Here is a 22,667-nt window from a genome sequence, read left to right on the forward strand (position 1 = left end):
GTGGCCATGCCCACCCAGTCTGTCATGCCCACTGTAGCTGCGCCCGAGTCGGTCACACCCACCCGGCACCCGGCGATACATAAGTGGGTTTTGGGTTGCAGTTTGGGCACTCGGTCTCTAAAAGGTTCACCATCACTGATCTAGTTGCTCTGCTTTGGGTATATATATAGGTATACATAGATACACACACAAGCACAAACACAAACACCCTATCTATACTGTTTGATATTCTACGCTGCTTTGTGATCTGCCATTGGTACACACACACACAGACACACAAACACACAGATATACTATCTATACCAGGGGTCTTCAAACTTGGCCCTTTTATGACTTGTGGACTTCAGCTCCCAGAATTCCTCAGCCAAGCATGCTGGGAGTTGAAGTCCACAAGTCATAAAAGGGCCAAGTTTGAAGACCCCTAATCTATACTGTTTGATGTCTTATGCTGCTTTGTGATCTGCCATTGGTGTACACACACACACACACACAGACCTACAAAGACATACTACCTATACTGTTTGATGTCTTATGCAGCTTTGTGATCTGCCATTGGTACAGACACACACACAGACACACAAACACAGATATACTACCTATACTGTTCGATGATCTCTTATGCTGCTTTGTGATCTGCCATTGGTACACACACACACAGACCCACAAACACAGAGACATACTACCTATACTGTTTGATGATGTCTTATGCAGCTTTGTGATCTGCCATTAATACACACACACACACAGACCCACAAACACACAGATATACTACCTATACTGTTCGATGATCTCTTATGCTGCTTTGTGATCTGCCATTGGTACACACACACACAGACCCACAAACACACAGATATACTACCTATAGTACTGTGTGATGATGTCTTGTGCTGCTTTGTGATCTGCCATTGTTATTTGCAATTGTTCTGGATGCGAATACCTGTTTCACCGTAGATTTTCAAGACTAGTAGTTAATCTGGATCAGCTGTTCCTGGGGCCAGGGGGGACCCTTCCCCATTAAATGGGGGCAACTGGGGGAATCTCACAGCTCCCCCCCCCCTTGCCTTGACCTTTCCAGAGGCTTCCCCCAACCACCAACCGGGGCCTAAGAGCCCCCAAACTGCCGTCCCCTCCCCCACTCCACCTTGCCCTGCCCGACACAGAAGGGGGGGCGAAGGCCTGGGCCTCTCCCCTCCTTCCTTAGGCTTCCCCCGCCCTCAGACTACAACTCCCGACAGCCCTTGCGCCAGCCCGAGGAGGCGCTCACCGCGAGATATCGGGGAAGGGGGGGGCTCCGTCAGGGCAGCACCAACCCGCCCCACATCCCCGGGTCGTGCCCACCGGGACTCCTCACCGGTCGCTCGTGAAAGGCGGACGGGAAGGAGAGGAGCCGCCATCCGCTCCGCCGTCAACCCGCCATCGCTCCGCCCGCCTCACGACGCTCTCAACGCGCCTGCGCAAACCCCGGCGCGCCGGTTCGATTGGGAAGTCGCGCGCAGGCGCTCCGCCGGGCCCGCGAGAGACCGAGGCGCACGCGCGCTGCCTGAGAGGCGGTAGTGGGGGGGGGAGGAGGAGGAGGCGCGCCCGCGAGCCAGCGCACGGCGCATGCGCAACCATTTGGGCGCGTCCTCTGAGGGGTCCGAAGAAGAGGAAGAAGCGGCGGCGGCCGGGTTAGTCATGGGGGGGGAGGGAAAGTTGGCGCATGCGCGTGCTGTGGGGAGGCTCGGGAGGGGCGGCTGAGGGGGGGAGCTGAAGGAAAAGAGGGGTGAATGGAGGGGGGGGAAGCTGAGAGGAAGGGCAGGGGGGCTGCGGGGCCTCTTTTCAGCTGTTCTGCTTTTTGAAGGGTTGGATTACAGGTCCCATCATCCCCACCTCTCGCCTCAGAGTCCCCGTCATTCCCAGCCGTTTGCTGGAGCAGCACCTCATTGAGGTGGCCCTCTTTCCCCAAGCTAGCAGCCGGACTACAATTCCCCTCACCCTGTGGCCATTGGACTGCGTTTCCCATGCCCTCAGTAATTGACTACAATGCCCATCTCTCACCCCCTGTGTCCATTAGAGTTCAGTTCTCTTGCCCTCAATCCAGAAAGTAATTGACTACAATTCCCATCTCCCCTCCACGCTGTAACCATTAGATCCCCATGCCCTCAGTCCACAAACTAACTACAATTCCCATCTCCCACTCCCACCCCTCCACCCTGTAACCATTAGATCCCCATGCCCTCAGTCCACAAACTAACTACAATTCCCATCTCCCACTCCCTGTGGCCATTAGAATTCAATTCTCTTGCCCTCAATCCAGAAAGTAATTGACTACAACTCCCATCTCCCACTCCTCCACCCTGTAACCATTAGATTGCAATCCCCATGCCCTCAGTCCACAAACTAACTACAATTCCCATCTCCCACTCCCTGTGGCCATTAGAGTTCAATTATCTTGCCTTCAATCCAGAAAGTAATTGACTACAACTCCCATCTCCCACTCCCACCCCTCCACCCTGTAACCATTAGATTGCAATCCCCATGCCCTCAGTCCACAAACTAATTGACTACAATTCCCATCTCTGATCCCTTATAGCCGTTAGACTGCAGTTCCCATGCCCTCAATCCAGAAAGTAATTGACTACAATTCCCATCTCCCACCCCCCTGCAGGCCTTTTGCCCACAAGCCACCTATAGATTGGCACCTTGTAGTATTATAGAGAGATGTTTGTTTGTTTCTGGTAATTTTTTTAAAAAACTGTGCATGACATTTAGTAATAATTATTTGCTGATATAATCTTCTTAAAGGTTTTGCCTTTAGTTAAAACTTGAAATATAAAAAAAATAAAATATTGTAAAGGTGATTATATTTGCTCAAGTTTCAAGAGGGGTGTCTTTGGGCCAGTCCCTCTCTTTCAACCTGCCCACCTCACAGGATTGTTGTGGTGGGGCAAACAGGAAGTAGCTATACACTATTAATGATGTTTGCCACCTTGAGTTATATCTTAAAAAGGGAGGATAAAAAAATAATTAAAATATTTATATAGGGTTTATAATAACATATAATATACACATCTCAAGCCTTTTTCTAACAAATCTTACTTTGTATGCTCACTTGGAGACTGACTTTGCAGGAAATACACGGGTAGTCCTTGACTTATGACCACAATTGAGCTCAAAATTTTTGTTGCTAAGCAAGAAGATTGTTAAGTGAGTTTTGCCCCATTTTACGACCTTTCTTGCCACAGTTGTTAAGTGAATCACTTGCAGTTTTACGTAACACGGTTAGTAAATTAGTAACACGGTTGTTAAGTGAATCCGGCTTCCCCCATTGACTTTGTCTATCAGAAGGTCGCAAAAGGGGGTCACGTGACCCGGGACGCTGCAACCGTCATAAATGTGAGTTTGTTGCCAAGCGTGTGAATTTTGATCACGTGATCCTGGGGATGCTGCAACGGTTGTAAGTGTGAAAAACTGTCATAGGTCACTTGTTTTGGTGCTGTTATAATTTTGAACGGTCACTAAATGAATGGTTGTAAGTCAAGGACTACCTGATTCCTGGGGCTATTCTGCCATTACAAAGGATTCAAAGAATGTCAGCTTCGGTCTGAAGAAGGGATGACGTGGGTCATTTTGCAAATGCATGTCTTTGCCGTGATTAATTTTAATTTTTCATGGTTATGCCATCCTGCTGGAATGACACCACAGTGAGGGCAGCAGTGTGTGTGTGAGTCATCTTTTGTGTACTCCCACTTACCCTGTTCATTTTCAGGTGTGAGGTTGATTCTTCATTTCAGGGCAAATCCTGTCTGCTTTGGATTTATGAAAGTTGCATTCCTATGATTGACAGTTTGAGGTCACTGCTTGCAAAGCGGATATGCCAGCAATTGGTTCAATTAATCTTGGAGACGAACCAGGCATTGTTTGGCCCTGGGACAAATTTTTATCTTTTTTTTTTTTTTTAAACTTCAACATATTTTGCGATGAGAAGCACTCAAATCAGGAGCATGCTACAGCAGGAATAAAATTTAAAGATCCACTTCCTCCCATTTGTAAAAGGCAGTTTGCAAAGATCAGACAATACCCTTGAATTAAAAAACAAACAAACTCATGCTCTGGAAATGCAGATTATAAATAACAGAAAAACAGAGTTGGAAGGGACCTTGGACGTCATTTGAGAGAAGTGGCTATCCGGTCTCTTCCTAAAAACCTCCAGTAGTGTTAATAATAGTAGTAGTAGTAGCAGTAGTAGTAGTTGTTATTATTATTATTAATAATAATAATAATGATGATGATGATGATGTTGGAAGGGACTTTGTAGGTCATCTAGTCCAACCCCCTGCTCAGGCAGGAAACCCTATACCATTTTGGACAAATGGCTGTCCAGTCTCTTCTTAAAAACTTCCAGTGTTGGAGCATTCACCATCCGTTGCTTCTTGTCCTGCCTTCAGGGGCTTCGGATAATAGCTTGACTGCCTCTTCTTTGGGGCAGCCCCTGAGATACTGGAAGACTGCTATCATGTCCCCCCTCGTCCTTCTCTTCGTTAAACTAGACATACCCAATTCCAGCAGCCTTTCCTTATATGCTTTAGCCTCCAGTCCCCTAATCATCTTTGTTGCTCTTCTCTGAACTCTTTCTAGAGTCTCAGCATCTTTTTTACATCGTGGTGACCAAAACTGGATGCCGTATTCCAAGTGTGGCCTTACCAAGGCATTGTAAAGTGGTGTTAATACTTCACGAGATCTTGATTCCATCCCTCTGTTAATGCAGCCCAGCACTGTGTTGGCTTTTTTGGCAGCTGCAGCACACTGCTGGCTCATATCTAAGGGATTGTCCACTAGGACTCCGAGATCCCTCTCACAGTTACTACTATTGAGCAAGGTTGTTAATTGAATCTGGATTCCCCATTGACTTTGCTTTTTAGTGCCGTTGTAACTTTGAATGGTCACTAAATGAATTGTTATAAATCAAGGACTATCTGTAAATTTTCTAGGTCACCTAGAACACGTTTTCATACATATAAAACATATTTACTTACTAGGTGACCTAGAAAATTTACAGATAGTCCTTGACTTATAACAATTCATTTAGTGACCATTCAAAGTTACAACGGCACTAAAAAGTGACTTGACCATTTTTTTACACTCACGGCTGTTGCAACATCCCCCCCCCCCCGGTCACATGAAGAAAATTCAGACGCTTGGCAGCTGACTCATATTTATGACGATCACAACATCCCATGGTCTCAAGTGATCAACTTTTGTGACCTCCTGACAAGCAAAGTCAGTGGCGAATCCAGATTCAATTAACAACCATGTTACTAACTTAATAAATGCAATTATTCCCTTAACAACTATGGCAAGAAAGATCATAAAGTGGGGTAAACTCACTTAAGAAATGTTTCGCTTAGCAACACAGATTTTGGGATCAATTGTGGTGTAACTTGAGGTCTACCTGCAATTCCCCTGACTTCCCCATGCCATCAGAAACTATGAAACTATGAAACTTTGGTAAAGTGGTGTTAAAAGTGATTGTTTTTGTTGTTTGGTCCCAGAAATCGGGAAGACCCTCTCCTTGACCACGGCTCTCCAGGAAATGCCAGAGAGAAGCAAGAACCAAATTACCCCGCTCCTTCCTCCAGCTTTGAAGGAAAACCGCTCTGCTGGAAACAGACGTCCTGCTGATCTGCCTCTCAACCATTCTAGTCCTCAAGGAGCCCAAACGGCAAAGAACATTTGAGCCCTTCCTCGCACGAGCCCAATGGGACGATTTTCCAGCAAGGTCTGGAATTGGACCTCTGTTTTCTACTCCCTTCGTCGTTCCTGATTTTTGCTCTCCTCCCTGACCCCATTTTTTTTTTAAAAAAAAACAAAACAACTTTCTGACATCCCAGTCCAGTTACTTCATAGGGACTAGTCTCCTTCCATCTGTCCTCCTCGCCTGAATGGACAGGGAGACTTTTGCGCATGCCACTAAATTTTTCCGTGACTACAGCGGCTCGACCGGGGGCGCTGCCGCCTGCCAGCCTCATGACCATGTGGACTACATTGAAAAGCCGGAGACGTTCAGCTACGCGGATTTTTTCAAGGATTACTTGATCCCCAACGATCCTTGCATCTTCTCCGCCAAGTTCACGGAGGGCTGGGCCAGCCGGAGGAAGTGGGTCACGCCGGACGGGAAACCCAACTTGGATTACCTCCTGCGGACGTTCGGTAAGCCGACTTTCCGTTGAAAAGAACTGGCTGTAACCTTGTTTTTTTTTTGTCAAGAGGTGGTGGTGGTGGTGGTGACGGCGGTGGCGATTTGCGGTGTGTGGTTTTTGATTTTGCTACAGGCCACAGATTCTGCCTGGTTGAAAATCTGGGGCCGACTTCAAGATGCTCCTGCAATTTCGGGGCCGTCACAAATTGGAAGCAAGCCTGCTTCTGTCCAGGAGAGTGGATTGCTAAGAATATAGTATATATAGCAATAATAGCAATATATATATAGCAATATTTCTCAGCCTTAGCAACTTTAAGATGTGGGGACTTCAACTCCCAGAATCGCTGGCAGGAGAGTACTGGGAAGTGAACTCCCTCTCCTCTGTTCCTTCTCTTACTCCTCTCCTCTCTTCCTCTCCTCTCCTCGCCCCTCCCTCCCTCCTTTCGTCTCTCCTCTTTCCCTCCCTCTCTTCTCCTCTGCTCCCTCTGTCCTCACCCCTTGTCCTCTCCTCTCTCTCTTCCTCTCCTCACCCTCTTCCTCCCTCCCTCCTTTCGTCTCCTCTTTCCCTCCCTCTCTCCTCTTCCTCTGTCCTTCTCTTCCTCCTTTCCTCTCTCCCTCTCTCTCCTTTCTCCCTCTCTCCCTCCTCCCTCTTTCTCCTTTCTCCCTCTCTCCTCCCTCTCTTCCTCTCTCCTCTCCATTTCTCCCATCCTCTCTTCTCCTTGCGTACTCTCCCTTCCTCTCCTCTCCGCTCCTCTCTTCTCTTCTTCCTCCCATTCTCCTTTCCTCTCCTCCCTCTCTTTTCCCCCTCTCTCCTCCTTCCCTCCCTCTTTCCCTCCCTCTCTCCTTTCCTCTCCCTGTCCTCTGTCTCCCCTCCCCAGCACTCAGAAAAGGAGAGAACACCTTTCCTCTTGGTGGCCATCCCATAGGCGTGCCCTCTCGGGGGGGGGTCCTCCCAGACAAAACCCCTCCTTCAGCCCTGACCCAGAGGAAGGGAAGAAAAAAAAAAAAGCTCCCCAGTGGGCTGAAAGAGTTTATATTGCAGGCGAGGCTGTGGTCCCCGTGGCCAACTGTGATGCCAAGGAGTACAATTGTAACCCTAAGGAGCACCTTAAACTCAAGGAGTACATAAACTATTGGAAGGAACACATTAAAAAGAGCTATCGCTCCGCCCGCGGCTGCCTTTATCTCAAAGACTGGCATTTGCAGAGGTAAGCCACGGCTTGGAGAAACAGGGGCGGCATGCTCACCACAGATGACCGGCATGCCGCTAAGTCCCCTCGGTGGATGATCTTTTTCCCCCCCCCTCCCCAAAAGCTGCCTCGGCTGCTCCTGCTCCTGATGCAAAACCTGCTCAGAAGAAATCATGTTTTAATTTGCCTCTCTCTGTCTCATCAGGAACCCACAGCACGGATTTCTGCCCGAAGCTGCAGGAATCATGTTTAATTTGCATTTTTTTTTTTTCGTGATGAACTCACTCCACCTGCCGTTGTTTTCCTCCTGAATGCGTTGAATGCGTTTTTATTTATTTATTTTCTGTCTTGTTGTTTTTTCCCCCTCCTCCTCCTCCTATAATTTGCACACCTCTTGAATTCCACCACGGTTGTGCTGCACGGGCGTGCTTCCTTCTTCCATGTCGTAGCACCCTTATACAGGCAGGCAGTCCTCGACTTATAACTGTTCAAAAAAAGGCACCTTGCACCCATGCAACATCCCCACAGTCAGAGGGTCAGCTTGGCCCCACGGCATGTACTTAACGACAGTTGCAGTGTCTCCTGGGGTCATGTGATCCCCTTTTTTGACCTTCTGACAAGCAAAGTGAGTGGGGAAGCCGGAATCACTTAGCAACCGTGTTACCCGCTTAACAATTGTGGCACGTAAAATGGGGCAGAACTCACTTAACTGTCTCGCTTAGCAAAAGAGAAATTTTGGGCTCGGTTGTGGTCGTCAGTCGAGGACTCCCTGTATCTGTTTGGCTGGATAGTCCTAAGATATTAAACCACCATCTGCCCTTTGATACGCTCTGGTTTGGCGCAGGTTTCAAATGCTGTCATAATGCTTGTCTCTTTAAGGACATTTCCGGATCAGGAGGTCTACACCACGCCCATCTATTTCTCCTCTGATTGGCTGAATGAGTATTGGGAAGCCATCGCTGTGGATGACTACCGGTTTGTCTACATGGGACCTAAAGGCTCATGGTAGAACTACCTCCTGATTGTTTTTTTTTTCCTTGGGGGAAGGAAATGTTTGTTTATAATAACTGTGATGATGTTCCATCAAGTTGTGGTTGATTCTTGGTGAGCTCCTAGATAGGTTTTCTGCAGGGTGTTCTCACCCAGCCTGGTCCTTCAAGGCTTCCTCCAATGGTGCCCCATCAACCCTGTAACTGAGTGTCTATGGAGATTCTCAGTCATCCAGGTCAGTGATCACATAGATCTAGTTTATAACAAACACACACCCAAAGGACTACCCTTCACACATCCACTCAACACCAGCATTTCTGAGTGAAAATTGTGTGGCCACTCAAAGGAATCAGGGTCCTCTGTTCTACCTGAAGATAAATACTAGTTCAATGTTTCTCAAACCTTGGCCAGTTGACTTCAAATTCCAGAATTTCCCCAACCAGCTTGCCCACCATAGAAGTAGCTTCTCCTCCTCCTCCTCCTCCTCCTCCTCCTCCTCCTCCTTCTTCTCTATCTCTGTCTTCTCTTCCTCATTGTCTATCTTCTCCATCTTCTCCTCCTCATTGCCTGTCTCCTCCATATTCTCCTTCTCATTGTCTTCTCCAGCTTCTCCTCATTGTCCATCTTCTTCTCTTGGTCTTTCTTCTCCTTCTCATTGCCTATCTCCTCCTCCTCCTGTTTCATGTTCCCTTTCTCATTGTCTTTTCCATCTCCATCTTCTCCCCATTGCCCATCTTCTCCATCTCCATCTTCTCATTGTCCATCTTCTTCTCTTTGTCTTTCTTCTCCATCTTCTCCCCATTCTCCATCTTCTCCATCTCCATCTTCTCCACATTGTCCATCTTCTTCTCTTTGTCTTTCTTCTCCATCTTCTCATTCTGTCTTCTCCATCTCCTCCTCCCCATTGCCTAAATCCTCCATGTTCTCCTTCTCATTGTCTTCTCCAGCTTCTCCTCATTGTCCATCTTCTTCTCTTGGTCTTTCTTCTCCTTCTCATTGCCTATCTCCTCCTCCTCCTGTTTCATGTTCCCTTTCTCATTGTCTTTTCCATCTCCATCTTCTCNCCATCTTCTCCATCTCCATCTTCTCCACATTGTCCATCTTCTTCTCTTTGTCTTTCTTCTCCATCTTCTCATTCTGTCTTCTCTATCTCCTCCTCCTCATTGCCTAAATCCTCCATGTTCTCCTTCTCATTGTCTTCTCCAGCTTCTCCTCATTGTCCATCTTCTTCTCTTGGTCTTTCTTCTCCATCTTCTCCCCATTGTCCATCTTCTCTTTGTCTTTCTTCTCCATCTCCTCCTCCTCATTGTCTATCTTCTCCATCTTCTCCTCGTCCTCCTCCTCCATGTTCTCCTTCTCATTGTCTTCTCCAGCTTCTCATTGTCCATCTCTTGGTCTTTCTTCTCCATCTTCTCCTATCTTGCCTATCTTCTGCTCCTGTTTCATGTTCCCTTTCTCCTTGTCTGTCTTCTCCATCTTCTCCTCATTGTCCATCTTCTTCTTTGTCTTCTCCATTTTCTCCTCATTGTCCATCTTCTCATTGTGGTTTTTTTCCTTCTCCTTCTCCTTCATCTCCTCCTCATTGTCTGTCTTCTCCCTCCCTTTCTCCTCCTTCTTCTGCATCATCTCCTCCCCTCCCCCAATTCAGAGCTCAGAAAGTTGCCCTAGATCATTATTTGCCAACCTCTGCAATTCCCAGCATGCTGGCTGGGGAATTCCGGCAGTTGAAGTCCACTCATCTTCAAGTGGCCAAGCTTGAGCTACACTATCAGAGGTTAATCTGTTCCCGAAACATCTAGAAAATGAAAAAAGAGCGTCCATCCTCTAAGGCCCTGATGATCCCAAACTAGCCCAGGATATTTCTGACCTCAGAGTCCTAGTGGACAATCACTTAGATATGAGCCAGCCGTGTGCTGCAGCTGCCAAAAAGGCCAACACAGTGCTGGGCTGCATTAACAGAGGGATAGAATCAAGATCACGTGAAGTGTTAATACCACTTTACAAGGCCTTGGTAAGGCCACACTTGGAATGCTGCATCCAGTTTTGGTCACCACGATGTAAAAAAGATGTTGAGACTCTAGAAAGAGTGCAGAGAAGAGCAACAAAGATGATTAGGGGACTGGAGGCCAAAACATATAAGGAACGGTTGCTGGAATTGGGTATGTCTAGTTTAATGAGGAGAAGGACGAGGGGGGACATGATAGCAGTCTTCCAATATCTCAGGGGCTGCCCCAAAGAAGAGGGAGTCAAGCTATTTTCCAAAGCACCTGAAGGCAGGACAAGAAGCAATGGGTGGAAACTCACCAAGGGGAGAAGCAACCTGGAACTAAGGAGAAACTTCCTGACAGAACAATTAACCAGTGGAACAACCTGCCTCCAGAAGCGGTGAATGCTCCAACACTGGAAGTTTTTAAGAAGAGACTGGACAGCCATTTGTCTGAAATGGTATAGGGTTTCCTGCCTGAGCAGGGGGTTGGACTAGAAGACCTCCAAGGTCCCTTCCAACTTTATCATTATTATTATTACTTTGCAAGGATCTGCAACTCTGCCTTCAGAAGGAGGAATTCAATTTCCACCTTCTGAGACATCACGGTCAAGTCTCCCTCTTACTCAGTGTGTCCACCTACTTCTTCCTCCCCTGTCCCATCTTTTCCCTTTTCTGCCAGGACGCCCTTCCACGCCGACGTTTTCCGCTCTTACAGCTGGTCAGCCAACATCTGTGGCAAAAAGAAATGGCTGGTCTTCCCCCCAGGCCAAGAAGAGTTTCTAAAAGACCGCCACGGCCACCTGCCATTTGACATCACGGCCCCCGACTTGAAGAACGGCTCCCTGTATCCCCGCTACGCTCAGAGCAGCCCCCCGGTCGAAATCATACAAGAAGCCGGCGAGATAGTCTTCATCCCGAGCGGTTGGCATCATCAGGTTTACAATCTGGTGAGAATCTTCTGAAAACCACAATCTGTAGAAACACACACACACACACACACACACACCCGTGGCTGCTGCTGCTGCTGGGTAGCGTGCATTTTCGTTGTAGGGCCACCGAGAGGAAGATGTCATCACGGAGTCCACAAGATTCTGGGCATTATTTCCTCTGATGCCGCATTAAAGAATTGTGGCTGCTCAGAGTTGGTTGCACGTGGCTCAGCTTATTTTACTTAATTTCGTTGTGAGTTACACAATGACAATAAAGATATTCTATTCTGTTTTTATCGATATAACTGTACCCAGCCACATGTTGCTGTGGCTCAGTCTGGTAAAAGCGTGTGTTGCTTTTACGTCCAACAGATGGTGCTGTTTTTCAAAAGCATGTTTTTACCTGTCACAGGTGTGACATCTATATAATATAGGTATGTAAAAACGCGCGCGTATTCGAATGCAACGTTGTGTCAAAATTTCAAAGCAATCGGTGAAGAACCTTCGGAGATTTAAGATTTTGAACAAATGAACATTTACATTTTTATTTATATAGATAAGCGAAAAGCAAGAGAGCCAGTTTGTAGGTTAGTGGCTAAGGCAGCAGGCTAGAAACTGGGAAAATGTGAGTTCTAGTCCCGCCATAGGCACAAAAGCCAACAGTGACTTTGGGCCAATCAGCAAGAGACGGGGAGTTCTAGTGCCACCTTGGGCATGAAAGCCGGCTGGGTGACTTTGGACCAATCACCAGGAGAGGGAGAGTTCTAGTCCCGCCTTAGGCACAAAAGCCCGCTGGGTGATTTCAGGTCAATCACCAGGAGACGGTGAATTCTAGTCCCACCTTAGCAATGAAAGCCACTTTGATGACTTCGGTCCAGTCACCAAGAAACTGTCTGTTAGGCTTGGCCCAGTGTCATCCAGCCAATTTTTTATTCTTAAGGCAGGACTAGAACTCATTGTCTCCTGGTATTTGAGGCCTGGTGGTGCAGTGGTTACAGTACTGCAGGCTCCTTCTGCTGACTGCCGGCTGCCAGCAGTTCGGCAGTTCGTGTCTCACCAGCTCAAGGTTGACTCAGCCTTCCATCCTTCCGAGGTTGGTAAAATGAGGAGCCAGATTTGGGGGGTGCAAGATGCTGACTCTGTAAACTGCTTAGGGGGGGGCTGTGAAGCATGGTGAAGTAGTATTTAAGTCTAACTTTGCTCTTTGGCTCAAAGTCACCCAGCCCCCTTTTATGCCAAAGTTTCAGCCCTACATTTCCAGCTTCATCCCCCAACTTCCTGTCTTCCTCGACCCGATCCACAATACGAGTTGAATTCTCTTTTTAAACCAGGGCTAGGCCACCTTGCCTCTTTTATGACGTGTGGACTCCAACTCCCAGAATTCCTGAGCCAGCCATGCTGAGGGGAAAGGGAGAGGTTTCCAAGCTGAGCCAGGCTGGCTCAGGAATTCTGGGAGTTGAAGTCCACCAGTCATAAAAGAGCCAAGGTGGCCTACCCTGTGAAACCTAATCCTTTTCTGCGGTGAAATATTTGACTTTCAATGGACCGGTGAACAGAATTTTCATCCTAGGGCCCACCTTAATTCTTCAAGGAATTCAGTCCCTTAGGCTAGCAGTCGACCCATAGCGACACACATACACACACACACACATACACACACACACATACACACACACCCCTACCCCTCCTCTCCTTCTCCCAGGTGCCCTAGCTCGGAGGGGGGAATAAACATTTCCGGTTTTCTGCCCCCTCCCAGGAAGACACCATCTCCATCAACCACAACTGGGTGAACGGCTGCAACTTGGCCATCATGTGGAGCTTCCTCCAGGACGAACTCGCCGCCGTCCAGCGGGAGATCAAAGAGTGGAAAGAGAGCATGGAAGACTGGCACCTGCAATGCCAGGTAAAACACACCTGGGGAAAATTCAGCCTTTCACCAGGAATCTGTCTCCTCCCCCCCCCCCGCCCCAGAATACAGGTACTCCTCAACTTAACGACCACAATTGATCCCCTGATTTCTGTTGCCTAGCGAGACAGTTCTTTAAGTGAGTTTTGCCCCTTTTTACGACCTGTCTTGCCGCGGTTAAGTGAGTCACTGCAGGTGTTCAGTTAATGAAGTGAATCTGGCTTTCCCCCGCTGACAGTTGCTTGTTCAGAAAGTCGCAGAAGAGCATCACGTGACATCCCCCCGGAAGACTGTGACAGTCCTAAGTGTGAGTCAGTTGCCAAGCATCCAGATATGGATTGTGCGATTCTGTGGGGATGCTGCAATGGTCGGAAGTGTGAAAAATGGTCCTGTCACTTTCAGTGCCACTGTAACTTCAGATGGTCACTAAACAAATGATTGTAAGTTAAGGACTATCTGTCACCAGACACGTTGTAACTGCAGTGAGACAGGACACGTTAAAGCGCGTTTCTGTTTTGACTGCCTACAGCAGGGGTCTTCCAACTTGGCCCTTTTAGTGGACTACAACTCCCAGAATTCCTCAGCCAGGCTCTCTCTCTCTCTCTCTCTCTCTCTCTCTCTCTCTCTCTCTCTCTCTCTCTCTCTCTCTCTCTCTCTCTCTCTCTCTCTCTCTCTCTCCCTTTCTCCCTTTCTCTCTGTCTGTCTCTCTCTGTCTCTGTCTGTCTGTCTGTCTGTCTGTCTGTCATTCTTATGTCCAATAATTGCTCCTGTGGAAAGAATTTACTTCTGTAAGCAACTTCTATTCAGGTTTTATTCAAAATATTCTAAACGTAATTCTAAGTTCGGGATATTTTTTGGAATAAAACCTGAGCAGAACCACAGCTTAGCCTCTTGGCCTGAGCGAAGACACCATTAAGCTCCAAACCATCCCATCCCGTTTCAGCAAAACCTCGCTGAACACCCTTCATTTAATTATATATATATTTTCCTCCCGGGGGGGGGGTGATGTCCCGGTTACTTCAGCCGAGTCTCTCCTTCCCCTTCCCCAGGTGCTGATGAAGTCCTACACCGGCATCGATTACAAAGAGTTCTACAACTTCCTGAAGATCATCGGGGAGAATCGCATTTTTGTGCTGGAGCACCACCACTCCGAGGACGACGCCTCCAAGCGCTCGTCCAGGGCCGCCCTCTCCAGCCTGGGGATGCTTCACGCCGTGTTCGACCTCAAAAGGACCGCAAAAGTCTTGGCCTCCCTGAACGCCAACGAGGAATTCAAGAAGCTCAACCCCGAAGCCCTCTCCCCTCCCCCGCAGGCCCTCCTGCTCAGGCTGAAGGCCGCCATCGACACCGCCCTGCTCTGAGACCCCCACCCCCGCCTCTTTTGCTAGAGAAGCACTTCCGGTCTGCAAGCAACCTTCCCTTGCTAGCTGGCTGCCTATGAATATTTATCTTCTTCTTCTTCTCTGTCTCTCTTTTTTCTTCTTCCTTCTTCTTCTTCTTCGATCACCCCTTTTTTAAAAGTTGCCAGCACGAAAAAAAAATCGCTTTTTTTTGAAGAGGCTGACGTGCAAAAAGCAGCGGTAGAGAATTTAGAAGGTAAAGCTAAAAGAGTCGCTACAGCAGTGGTTCTCAACCTGTGGGTCGAGACCCCATTTGGGGTCGATCGACCATTTCATGGGGGTCGCCAAGCAAGGCTTTCCGCCATTTTTTTTGTCCGCCATTTTTTCCCCTTTTCCGGCGGGTGCCTTACCTCCCTTGGGCTGGGCCAGCTGGTGGTCGGCCTGCTCCGTCTCTGCCGCTTGCCAGCTACGCCTCGGCCGGCGCAGGGGGCGGAACCACGTATGCGCGGCGCTCCCGGGCAGGGAAAGTCCTCGACTTACGACTGGTTGGGTAGTCCTCGACTTACGACCGGTTTAGTCCTCGACTTATGACCGGTTGGGGGTCACGGCATTAAAAAGGTTGAGAACCACTGCGCTATAGGTTGTACAGGTAGTCCTCGACTTAACGACTTAACAGTTGAGCCAACATTCCCGTTGCTAAGCGAGACATTTGTTAAGTGAGCTTTGCCCCCTTTTGACGACCTTCCTTGCCACCGTTGTTAAGGGGATCCCTGCAGTTGTTAAGTGAGTCACCCGTTTGTTAAATGAATCTGGCTTCCCCCGTTGACTTTGCTGGTCCGAAGGTCGCAAAAAGAGGACTCGTAAATATGAGTCGGTTGCCAAGCGTCCGAATTTTGATTGCATGGACACGGAGATGCTGCAGCAGTGGTTAAGTGTGAAAAACGGCCATAAGCCACTTGAACCGTCACTAAATGAACTGTTGTAAGTCAAGGACTATCTGTGCTCCGCTAGTGTAGAGATGGCGTTAGGGGGTGAACTAGAGAATTTAAGAGAGTAGGAAAAACTTTGCTGAAAAGCAAAAGTGCGTCATAGGATTGCGATACCGCTGGTTATTTAATTTAATTCTGGCCGAATCGAACTCGATAGAACTTAATTCTGAATCATTATCTCTCTCTACATATATATATATATATATATATGGATGTCTATAGAAGCTTGTACTCTTAGCAACACTGCTTTGTTTTGATTCTTTGGGAAATTTTGGAAAAGAGAGAAAAGGAAGAAGGGGGGGTGGAAATTGCCTATTTGTTGCTTGAAGCCATTTTTTCTCAGGCTTAGCACGAACCTTTCAGAGACCAGACAAAGGTTGTCGTGGGTCTTAAGTGGCCCAAGGTGGCATGTGGACAAGGGTGTCCACTTTTTCTACAAGCCATGTTCGCTTTCTCGGCTTCAAGGGCTGCTTTTCACCTTTCTGCTTTGAGTTCAAGGGGCTTTTGAAATCAGCAGGGTTCCCGTTTTTTCCTTCCTTCCTTTATTTAAAAAAAGAAAACCCCCGAGATTTCCTGAAATCCTTCTCAGCAGCTCCAGGCCTGGAGCAGAGCCATCCTTGGAGAAATGGAAGAGACGAGGAGCACATAGAATTAACAGGGTTCGAAGGGACCTTGGAGGTCTTCTAGTCCAGCTCCCCCCCCCCCCCCAGGAACAAAGGCTCGGTCTGGAGCAAGAACTGACTTTTCAACCACGGTTAGGATGGAGGTTGCTCCGTGTCCCTCTGAGTCCCGACTTTCTCTCTTCCTCCTTGATCAGATGCGATGGGCAAACGTGGAGACTGCTCAAGCTGCGAGTGGGGGAAAAGGAAAGGGGACCACTTGGAGATCGTAGGAGGCGTTCCTTCAAAGCGACAAATGGGGGAAACAGACTAACTCTCCATATGTTAACCTACAACAGTTGCTTGGTGGAAGGGTATCCCTTCCTTTAAAAAAGGACAGCACAAAATTTAGTGTATATTTTAGGAATAATCCATGCCGTTCTTGGTGCTCTCTGAGCTTGGTGGTTTTTGTGGCAGATGTTTCATGACCCAACTAGGGAACATCATCAGTGCTACTAAAGGAGTGGGGTTTGAGGAGGAGGAGGAGGAGGAGGAAGGAAAGGACTGTGGGGTCCTTGGTGCCCTCTGAGCTGGGTGGTTTCCTTGCAGACGTTTCATGACCCAACTAGGGAACATCATCAGTGCTAGAAGGAGTGGAGTTTGCAGAGGGAAGGAGGAGGAGAAAGAGGAAGGGGAATCCTCGGTGCTCTTGGAATTTGGTTCCTTTCTTGCAGATGTTTCATTACCCAACTAGGTAACATCATCAATGCTAGAACGGAGTAGGATTTGTGGATAGAAGAATGAGGAAGAGGAGGAGGACTCTGGGGTCCTTGGTGCTGTCTGAGCCTGGGTTGTTTTCTGCAGACGTTTCATGACCCTACTAGGGAACATCATCAGTGCTGGAAGGGAGTAGGGATTTGGTCTGTTTATGGCTTATCCTTCAGCGTTGGTGGGAGTGGCCTTGATTACGCTGTTGTTTGCTGTTTGATTGCTTATCTAACTTGCTAGTTCCTTGATTGGGATGTGATTTACAACTTGGATGTTAATCTAGTGTTAATTTGCTATATTCAGGACCCACCAAGAATATTCCCACCAACATGGCAATCATATAAACAGAGAGCAAAAACCATACTCCTTTTTAGCACTGATGATGTTATCTAGTTGGGTCAGGAAACGTCTGCAAGGAGGCAACCAAGCTCACAGTCCTCCTTTTCCTCCTATGACAGTGATGGCGAACCTTTTAGAGACCGAGTGCCCAAACTGCAACCCAAAACCCACTTATGCATCGTTGGGTGCCGGGTGGGCGTGGCCCATTGGGTGGGCGTGGCCCATTGGGTGGGCGTGGCCGCGGTGGTAACAGCAGACCGGGTGGGACTAAAAAGTTCAATCAATCAATTCCAACTTTGCAAGATCTTTTTTTTTCCCGCGAGAAGTTGAAATTGACTGATTGATTGAACCTTTTTTTTTTTTGCACATGGTGGCGGAGGCCTAAAGCGAAAAGGTTTTATAAAACCCAGCTGAAGGCCTAGGACTGGGGCGATGCCGTGCGTGCCCACAGAGAGGGCTCCGAGTGCCGCCTCTGGCACCCGTGCCATAGGTTCACCACCACTGCCCTATGTTGTCCTTCTAGCACTGATGATGTTCCCTAGTTGGGTCATGAAAAATCTGCGAGAAAACCACCAAATTCAGAGAGCACCAAGGACCCTACAGTCCTCCTCCTCCTCCTCTCCACAAACCTTACTCCTATCTAGCACTGATGATGCCACCTAGTTGGGTCATGAAACGTCTGCAAGAAAACCACCCAGCTCAGAGAGCACCAAGGACCCCACAACTTCAAGTTTGAGCATAGTTATAAGATAGCTTTGTCGCTACGGCTAAGCGTTACTAGTCCATATGCCATAAGGGCTCAAAACTACTCATAGGATGTCCCTTGGGGGGGGGAGTGTCTGTAGGTGCACCCCAACCGTAGAGGCTTCCTTCTGAATGGGGACTGGCTGGGGACCTGTCCTTCCTCTTAGCTGTGGCCCACTAAATGTTCCTGGCGGGGCCTGTTTTAACCCTGAGCGGAAGCGGGCTCAGACCTCGGGGGTGTTTTCCCAGAGCATCTGGAGTTCTTGATATAACTGCTCTTTGAGAAAACAGATAATAAAGGAATTAAACGTTCTCGCTTTCTGTGGTTTTTTTCAATCCGTCGCTCTTGAGTTGGGGGCTGAAAATACTGCAGGGTGAAAAAGGAGGGCGTGTGTCAACCAGATGGGTGGACTTCCTGAAATTGCCCTCCCTCCCTCTGTCCTTTTTTTTTTCTTCCTTCCTGTCCCTTTCTCCTTCCTTTCCTTCTTTTTTCTCTTCTTCCCTCTTCTTTCATTTTTTCTTACACTCAGTCCCTCCCTCTTTTCCTGCCTTTTTCCTTCCTTTTTTTCTTATATTCAGTCCCTTCACTCCCCCGATCTTCTTCCTTTCCTTCCTTTTTTCTTCTTACATTCAATTCTTCTCTCCCTCCTTTCCTTCCTTTTTTTTCCTTTTTTGTTACTCAATTTCTTCTTCCCTCCCTCCCTCCTTCCTTTCCTTTTTTCTTTTATTTTTCTTACACTCAGCTCCTCCCTCCCTCTCTTTTCCTTCCTTCCTCCCTCCCTCCTTTTTTCCTTACATTTAGTCTTTCCCTCTCTCCCTTACTTACTTGCCCTATTCTGTTCCTTCCTTCCTCAGCCCCTCCGTTCCATCTTTTCCTTCCCTTTCTTTCCAAGGGTGCAAAAATGCCCCCCCCCCCCCCAATAAAATGTTGCTATACACCAGGTCCTTTCTACTTATCCCAACATTGTAGTTCACTTTTATCTAACCTATTGCATAAACAAGATCACTATTGAGAACACAGGCAGTTTATTACTGTTTCGTTTTTTTAAAAATATAAAACCCAGTCAATAATTCTACAAAAGGCCAGAATTTCCTCTGAAGTTAATTAGTAAAAAATTAACACTTCATTTCTAACTGCCGAGAAATCCTCAAGCTGATACTTAAAAAGAAGTTGACTGTGGAGAAAACAAGCTAAATGCTTATCACATTAAACTTGCCTGCTCCCCAGTCTACTTTTTTTCAAAACCAAACCTGTTGCAAAAATTTTTTTTAAAACCCCCCACAGAATTTAGCATCCAGTTAAGAAATGTCAGTAGTTGTAGAAAATCACATGTCTCTGCAACTTCATAAATGAATTTTTTTTCCCCTCCCTCTGGTGGATCATCTTGAGATCCTTAATTCCCTCCATCCATAGGATCCTGTTTCTCCTATTTTAATTGGTAGTAGCAGCAAGGGATGATAAAATAGGATGGAGAAAAATTAGATTTCTGCCCTCAATGAACTGCAGCTCTCAAGAAAAAAAAAACCATTAAGCTGTTAAAACGGAGTGGATGTCGGATTTTGCAGGTTTTGGATTTTGAAAAAATACACCCACAAGATGTTAGCAGAAGGTAAAAGTACAAAAAACACGGAAAAACATTATACAGGTAGCCCTTAACAGCAGTTCTTTTAGTGACCATTTAAAGTTACGGCACTTATGACCGTTTTTCATACTTGCAACCCTTGGCAGCATCCCCATGGTCACACAATCCAAATTGGGATGCTTGGCAACTGTCTCATATTTATGACGGTCGCCATGTCCCGGGGTCACATGATCCCCTTTTACAACCTGACAAGCAAAGTCAATGGGGGAAGCCAGATTCGCTTAACGACCTGGTTACTAATTTATCAAGCAAATTAACCACTATGGCAATAAAGGTCATAAAATGGGGCAAAACTCACTTAACAAATGTCTCACTTAACGACAGAAATTTTGGGCTCAATTATGGTTGTAAGTTGAGGATAAACTATTCTATTGAATCTCCTTACAGGAAGTCCTCACTTAATGACCGTTCCGTTGGGCACCCCCTCCCACAGGTCACATGACCGTATTGAGAGTGCTTGGCAGTTTACGACCAGTTCCATGGTCACGTGATAATGATTTTTTTAAAAAAAAATATTTATTAAATTTAGTAAACTTAATTATTTTCTAAACTTATTGAATTTGCTTACTAAATTTATTTACTGAGTTTACTTATTTACCAAATTTCTTTACTTAATTTCTTTACTTATTACTGAATTTATTTACTGAACGTTTATTCAATTTACTTGCTGAATTTTTATTAACTTGTATCGCTGCAGTTGTTGAGTCACACGATTGTCGTTAAGCGAATAGGGCAGTGGTGGCGAACCTATGGCACGGGTGCCAGAGGCGGCACTGAGAGCCCTCTCTGTGGGCACGTGCGCCGTTGCCCCAGTCCTAGGCCTTCAGCTGGGTTTTATAAAACTTTTTCGCTTTAGGCCTCCGCCGCCATGTGCAAAAAAAAAAAAGGTTCAATCAATCAGTCAATTTCAACTTCTCGTGGGAAAAAAAAAGATCTTGCAAAGTTGGAATTGATTGATTGAACTTTTTAGTCCCACCCAGTCTGCTGTTACCACCGCAGCCACGCCCACCCAATGGGCCACACCCACCCAATGGGCCACACCCACCCGGCACCCAGTGATGCATAAGTGGGTTTTGGGTTGCAGTTTGGGCACTCGGTCTCTAAAAGGTTCGCCATCACTGGAATAGGGCTTCCCTTATTGACTTTGCTATTCAGAACGGTCGCAAAAGGGGATCACGTGACCTCGGGACACTGCGACCGTCGTAAATATGAGCCAGTCACCGAGCGTCTGAATTTTGATCACAAGACAATGGAGGTGCTACAACGGTCCTACGTGAGAAAAATGGTCATAAATCACTTTTTTCAGAGCCGTTGTGACAAACAGTTGTAAGTCAAGGACTACCTTACCCAATCTCTTTTCTGTCAATTTCAGAAAAACTCCCGTCATTGACTCAATTTCAAAGAAATTGACAGCTCCCCTAAAAGCATGAACACACTTCCCATAGGAAAGACAAATACTAATTTTTTTAAAAATAAGCAATAGCAGCAACTATGTCCAGTCCAGTTTCTGGGAATTATCAGAGTAAGTTCTCCAGCTGCTATTGGCTGTTGATGATGGGTTGTGTAGTCTTTCAGGAGTCACACGCCGTTCGTCAATTCAAAGGTAGTCGTATCTCTTGGATAAGCTGATAGCAGGACTATAACAAGAAGGAGAGTTGAGTTTGGAGATTAGAAACTAAAAATCTTGCGTTTATTCTGTGTTCCTCCACTTCAGTCTCAGCTTCCTCTCCAACCATCCCATAAATGCTGAGAAAAAACTCCCATCATCAGGAAAAAATTGAATTTTGCCATCTACTAAAATTAAGTTTTTTGGAAAATGCTACACAGTGGATTGAAAAGGCTCCAAATTCAATCTGGCTGTATAGCAATTAAAAGACATTTTTTTGGGAGAGGAAAATTTACAAATCCAGTTTAGTTGTAGATGAAGAAGGATTCCATTGCAAATACAATGGAAGGGAAGGATCCTTCCTTCCTTCCTTCCTTCCTTCCTTCCTTCCTTCCTTCCTTCCTTCCTTCCTTCTTTCCCTTTCCTTCCTTCCATCCTCCCTCCCTTCCTTTCCTTCCATCCTTCCTTTCTCCCTCCCTCCTTCCCTTCCTTCTTTCCTTCCTTTCCTTCCCTCCCTCCCTCCCTCCTTCCCTTCCTTCCTCCCTTCCATCCTCCCTTCCTTCCTTTCCTTCCTCCCTCCCTCTTCTTTCCTTTCTTCCTTTCCTCCCTCCCTCCCTCCCATCTTTCCTTTCTTCCTTCATTTCCTTCCATACTTCCTCCCTCCCTCTTCTTTCCTTTCTTCCTTCCCTTCCTTCTTTCCTTCCTTTCCTTCCCTCCCTCCTTCCCTTCCTTCCTCCCTTCCCTTCCTTTCCCTTCCTTTCCTCCCTCCCTCCCTTCTTTCCTTTCTTCCTTTCCTCCCTCCCTCCCTCCCATCTTTCCTTTCTTCCTTCATTTCCTTCCATACTTCCTCCCTCCTTCCCTCCCTCCCTTCCCTTCCTTCCTTCCTAATCTTTCCTTTCCTTCCTCTTCCCTCTCTCCCTCCCTCCTTCATTTTCTTCCTTCCCTTCCCTTCCTTTCCTCCCTCCCTCCCTCCTTACCTCCAGTGCTGTCAAGAGGAAGTCGTGCCTTCCACCATTTGTGGGATCCATCAGATCTCTGATCAAATGAATTTCTGCTCCTAGATGTTGGATTCTAGAAGAGGGGAACAGCTTACATCAGAACAGGAAGACAGGTAGCAGTCAGGCTGGGGGGTGTCTGCAGAGTGTCCTCACAACAGTCAAGAGTGGTTTGACCACACCATCTTGATCCTACTCGGTGGGCACTTACGAGCGGGTGTTGGAGTTTGCACAATGGAGGGGGAAGAGGAAGGGGATGGTTTGATGCTTTTCTTGCAGACATTTCATGACCCTACTAGGCAACATCACCAGCGTTAGTAGGGAGTACGGGTAGTGGAGAGGAGGGGGAGGAAGACTGTGGGGTCCTTGGTGCTCTCTGAACTTTTGTTTCCTTGCAGACATTTCATGAACCAACTAGGTAATATCAACACTACTAGAAGGGAGGAGGAGGAGGAGGAGGAGGA

General features: G+C 47.2%; 2 protein-coding genes across 2 annotated transcripts in view; one reads left to right on the forward strand and one right to left on the reverse strand.

Moving 5' to 3' along the window:
• The first annotated feature begins 5,921 nt into the window (after positions 1-5,921).
• On the forward strand, positions 5,922-14,541 carry JMJD4 (jumonji domain containing 4). The gene is made up of 6 exons (XM_015814301.1): positions 5,922-6,189; positions 7,221-7,386; positions 8,248-8,373; positions 11,025-11,292; positions 13,031-13,177; positions 14,230-14,541. The coding sequence occupies exons 1-6, from the start codon at positions 5,922-5,924 to the stop codon at positions 14,539-14,541; spliced, it is 1,287 nt and encodes a 428-aa protein (XP_015669787.1).
• A 6,555-nt stretch (positions 14,542-21,096) lies between these two features.
• ALS2CL (ALS2 C-terminal like) overlaps positions 21,097-22,667 on the reverse strand; it is a 32,538-nt gene continuing 30,967 nt past the window's right edge. Inside the window, exons 24-25 of the mRNA XM_029283803.1 lie at positions 22,186-22,279; positions 21,097-21,239 (exon numbers count right to left, since the gene is read on the reverse strand). Coding sequence (XP_029139636.1) covers positions 21,195-21,239; positions 22,186-22,279 — 139 coding nt within the window. The 3' untranslated portion in view covers positions 21,097-21,194. The remainder of the gene's footprint in view (positions 21,240-22,185; positions 22,280-22,667) is intronic.

The sequence above is a fragment of the Protobothrops mucrosquamatus genome, unplaced genomic scaffold (assembly GCF_001527695.2).
Source record: "Protobothrops mucrosquamatus isolate PMUCROS unplaced genomic scaffold, P.Mucros_1.0 scaffold235, whole genome shotgun sequence".
NCBI classification, from domain to species: Eukaryota; Metazoa; Chordata; class Lepidosauria; order Squamata; family Viperidae; genus Protobothrops; species Protobothrops mucrosquamatus.

Excerpts from the sequence above, each read along its gene's own strand:
- JMJD4 (XM_015814301.1), top strand. The coding sequence starts at position 5,922 with ATGGACAGGGAGACTTTTGCGCATGCCACTAAATTTTTCCGTGACTAC. Across the intron at positions 8,374-11,024 it reads ATGGGACCTAAAGGCTCATG|GACGCCCTTCCACGCCGACG; the intron begins GTAGAACTACCT and ends CTTTTCTGCCAG. Across the intron at positions 13,178-14,229 it reads ACTGGCACCTGCAATGCCAG|GTGCTGATGAAGTCCTACAC; the intron begins GTAAAACACACC and ends CCCCTTCCCCAG.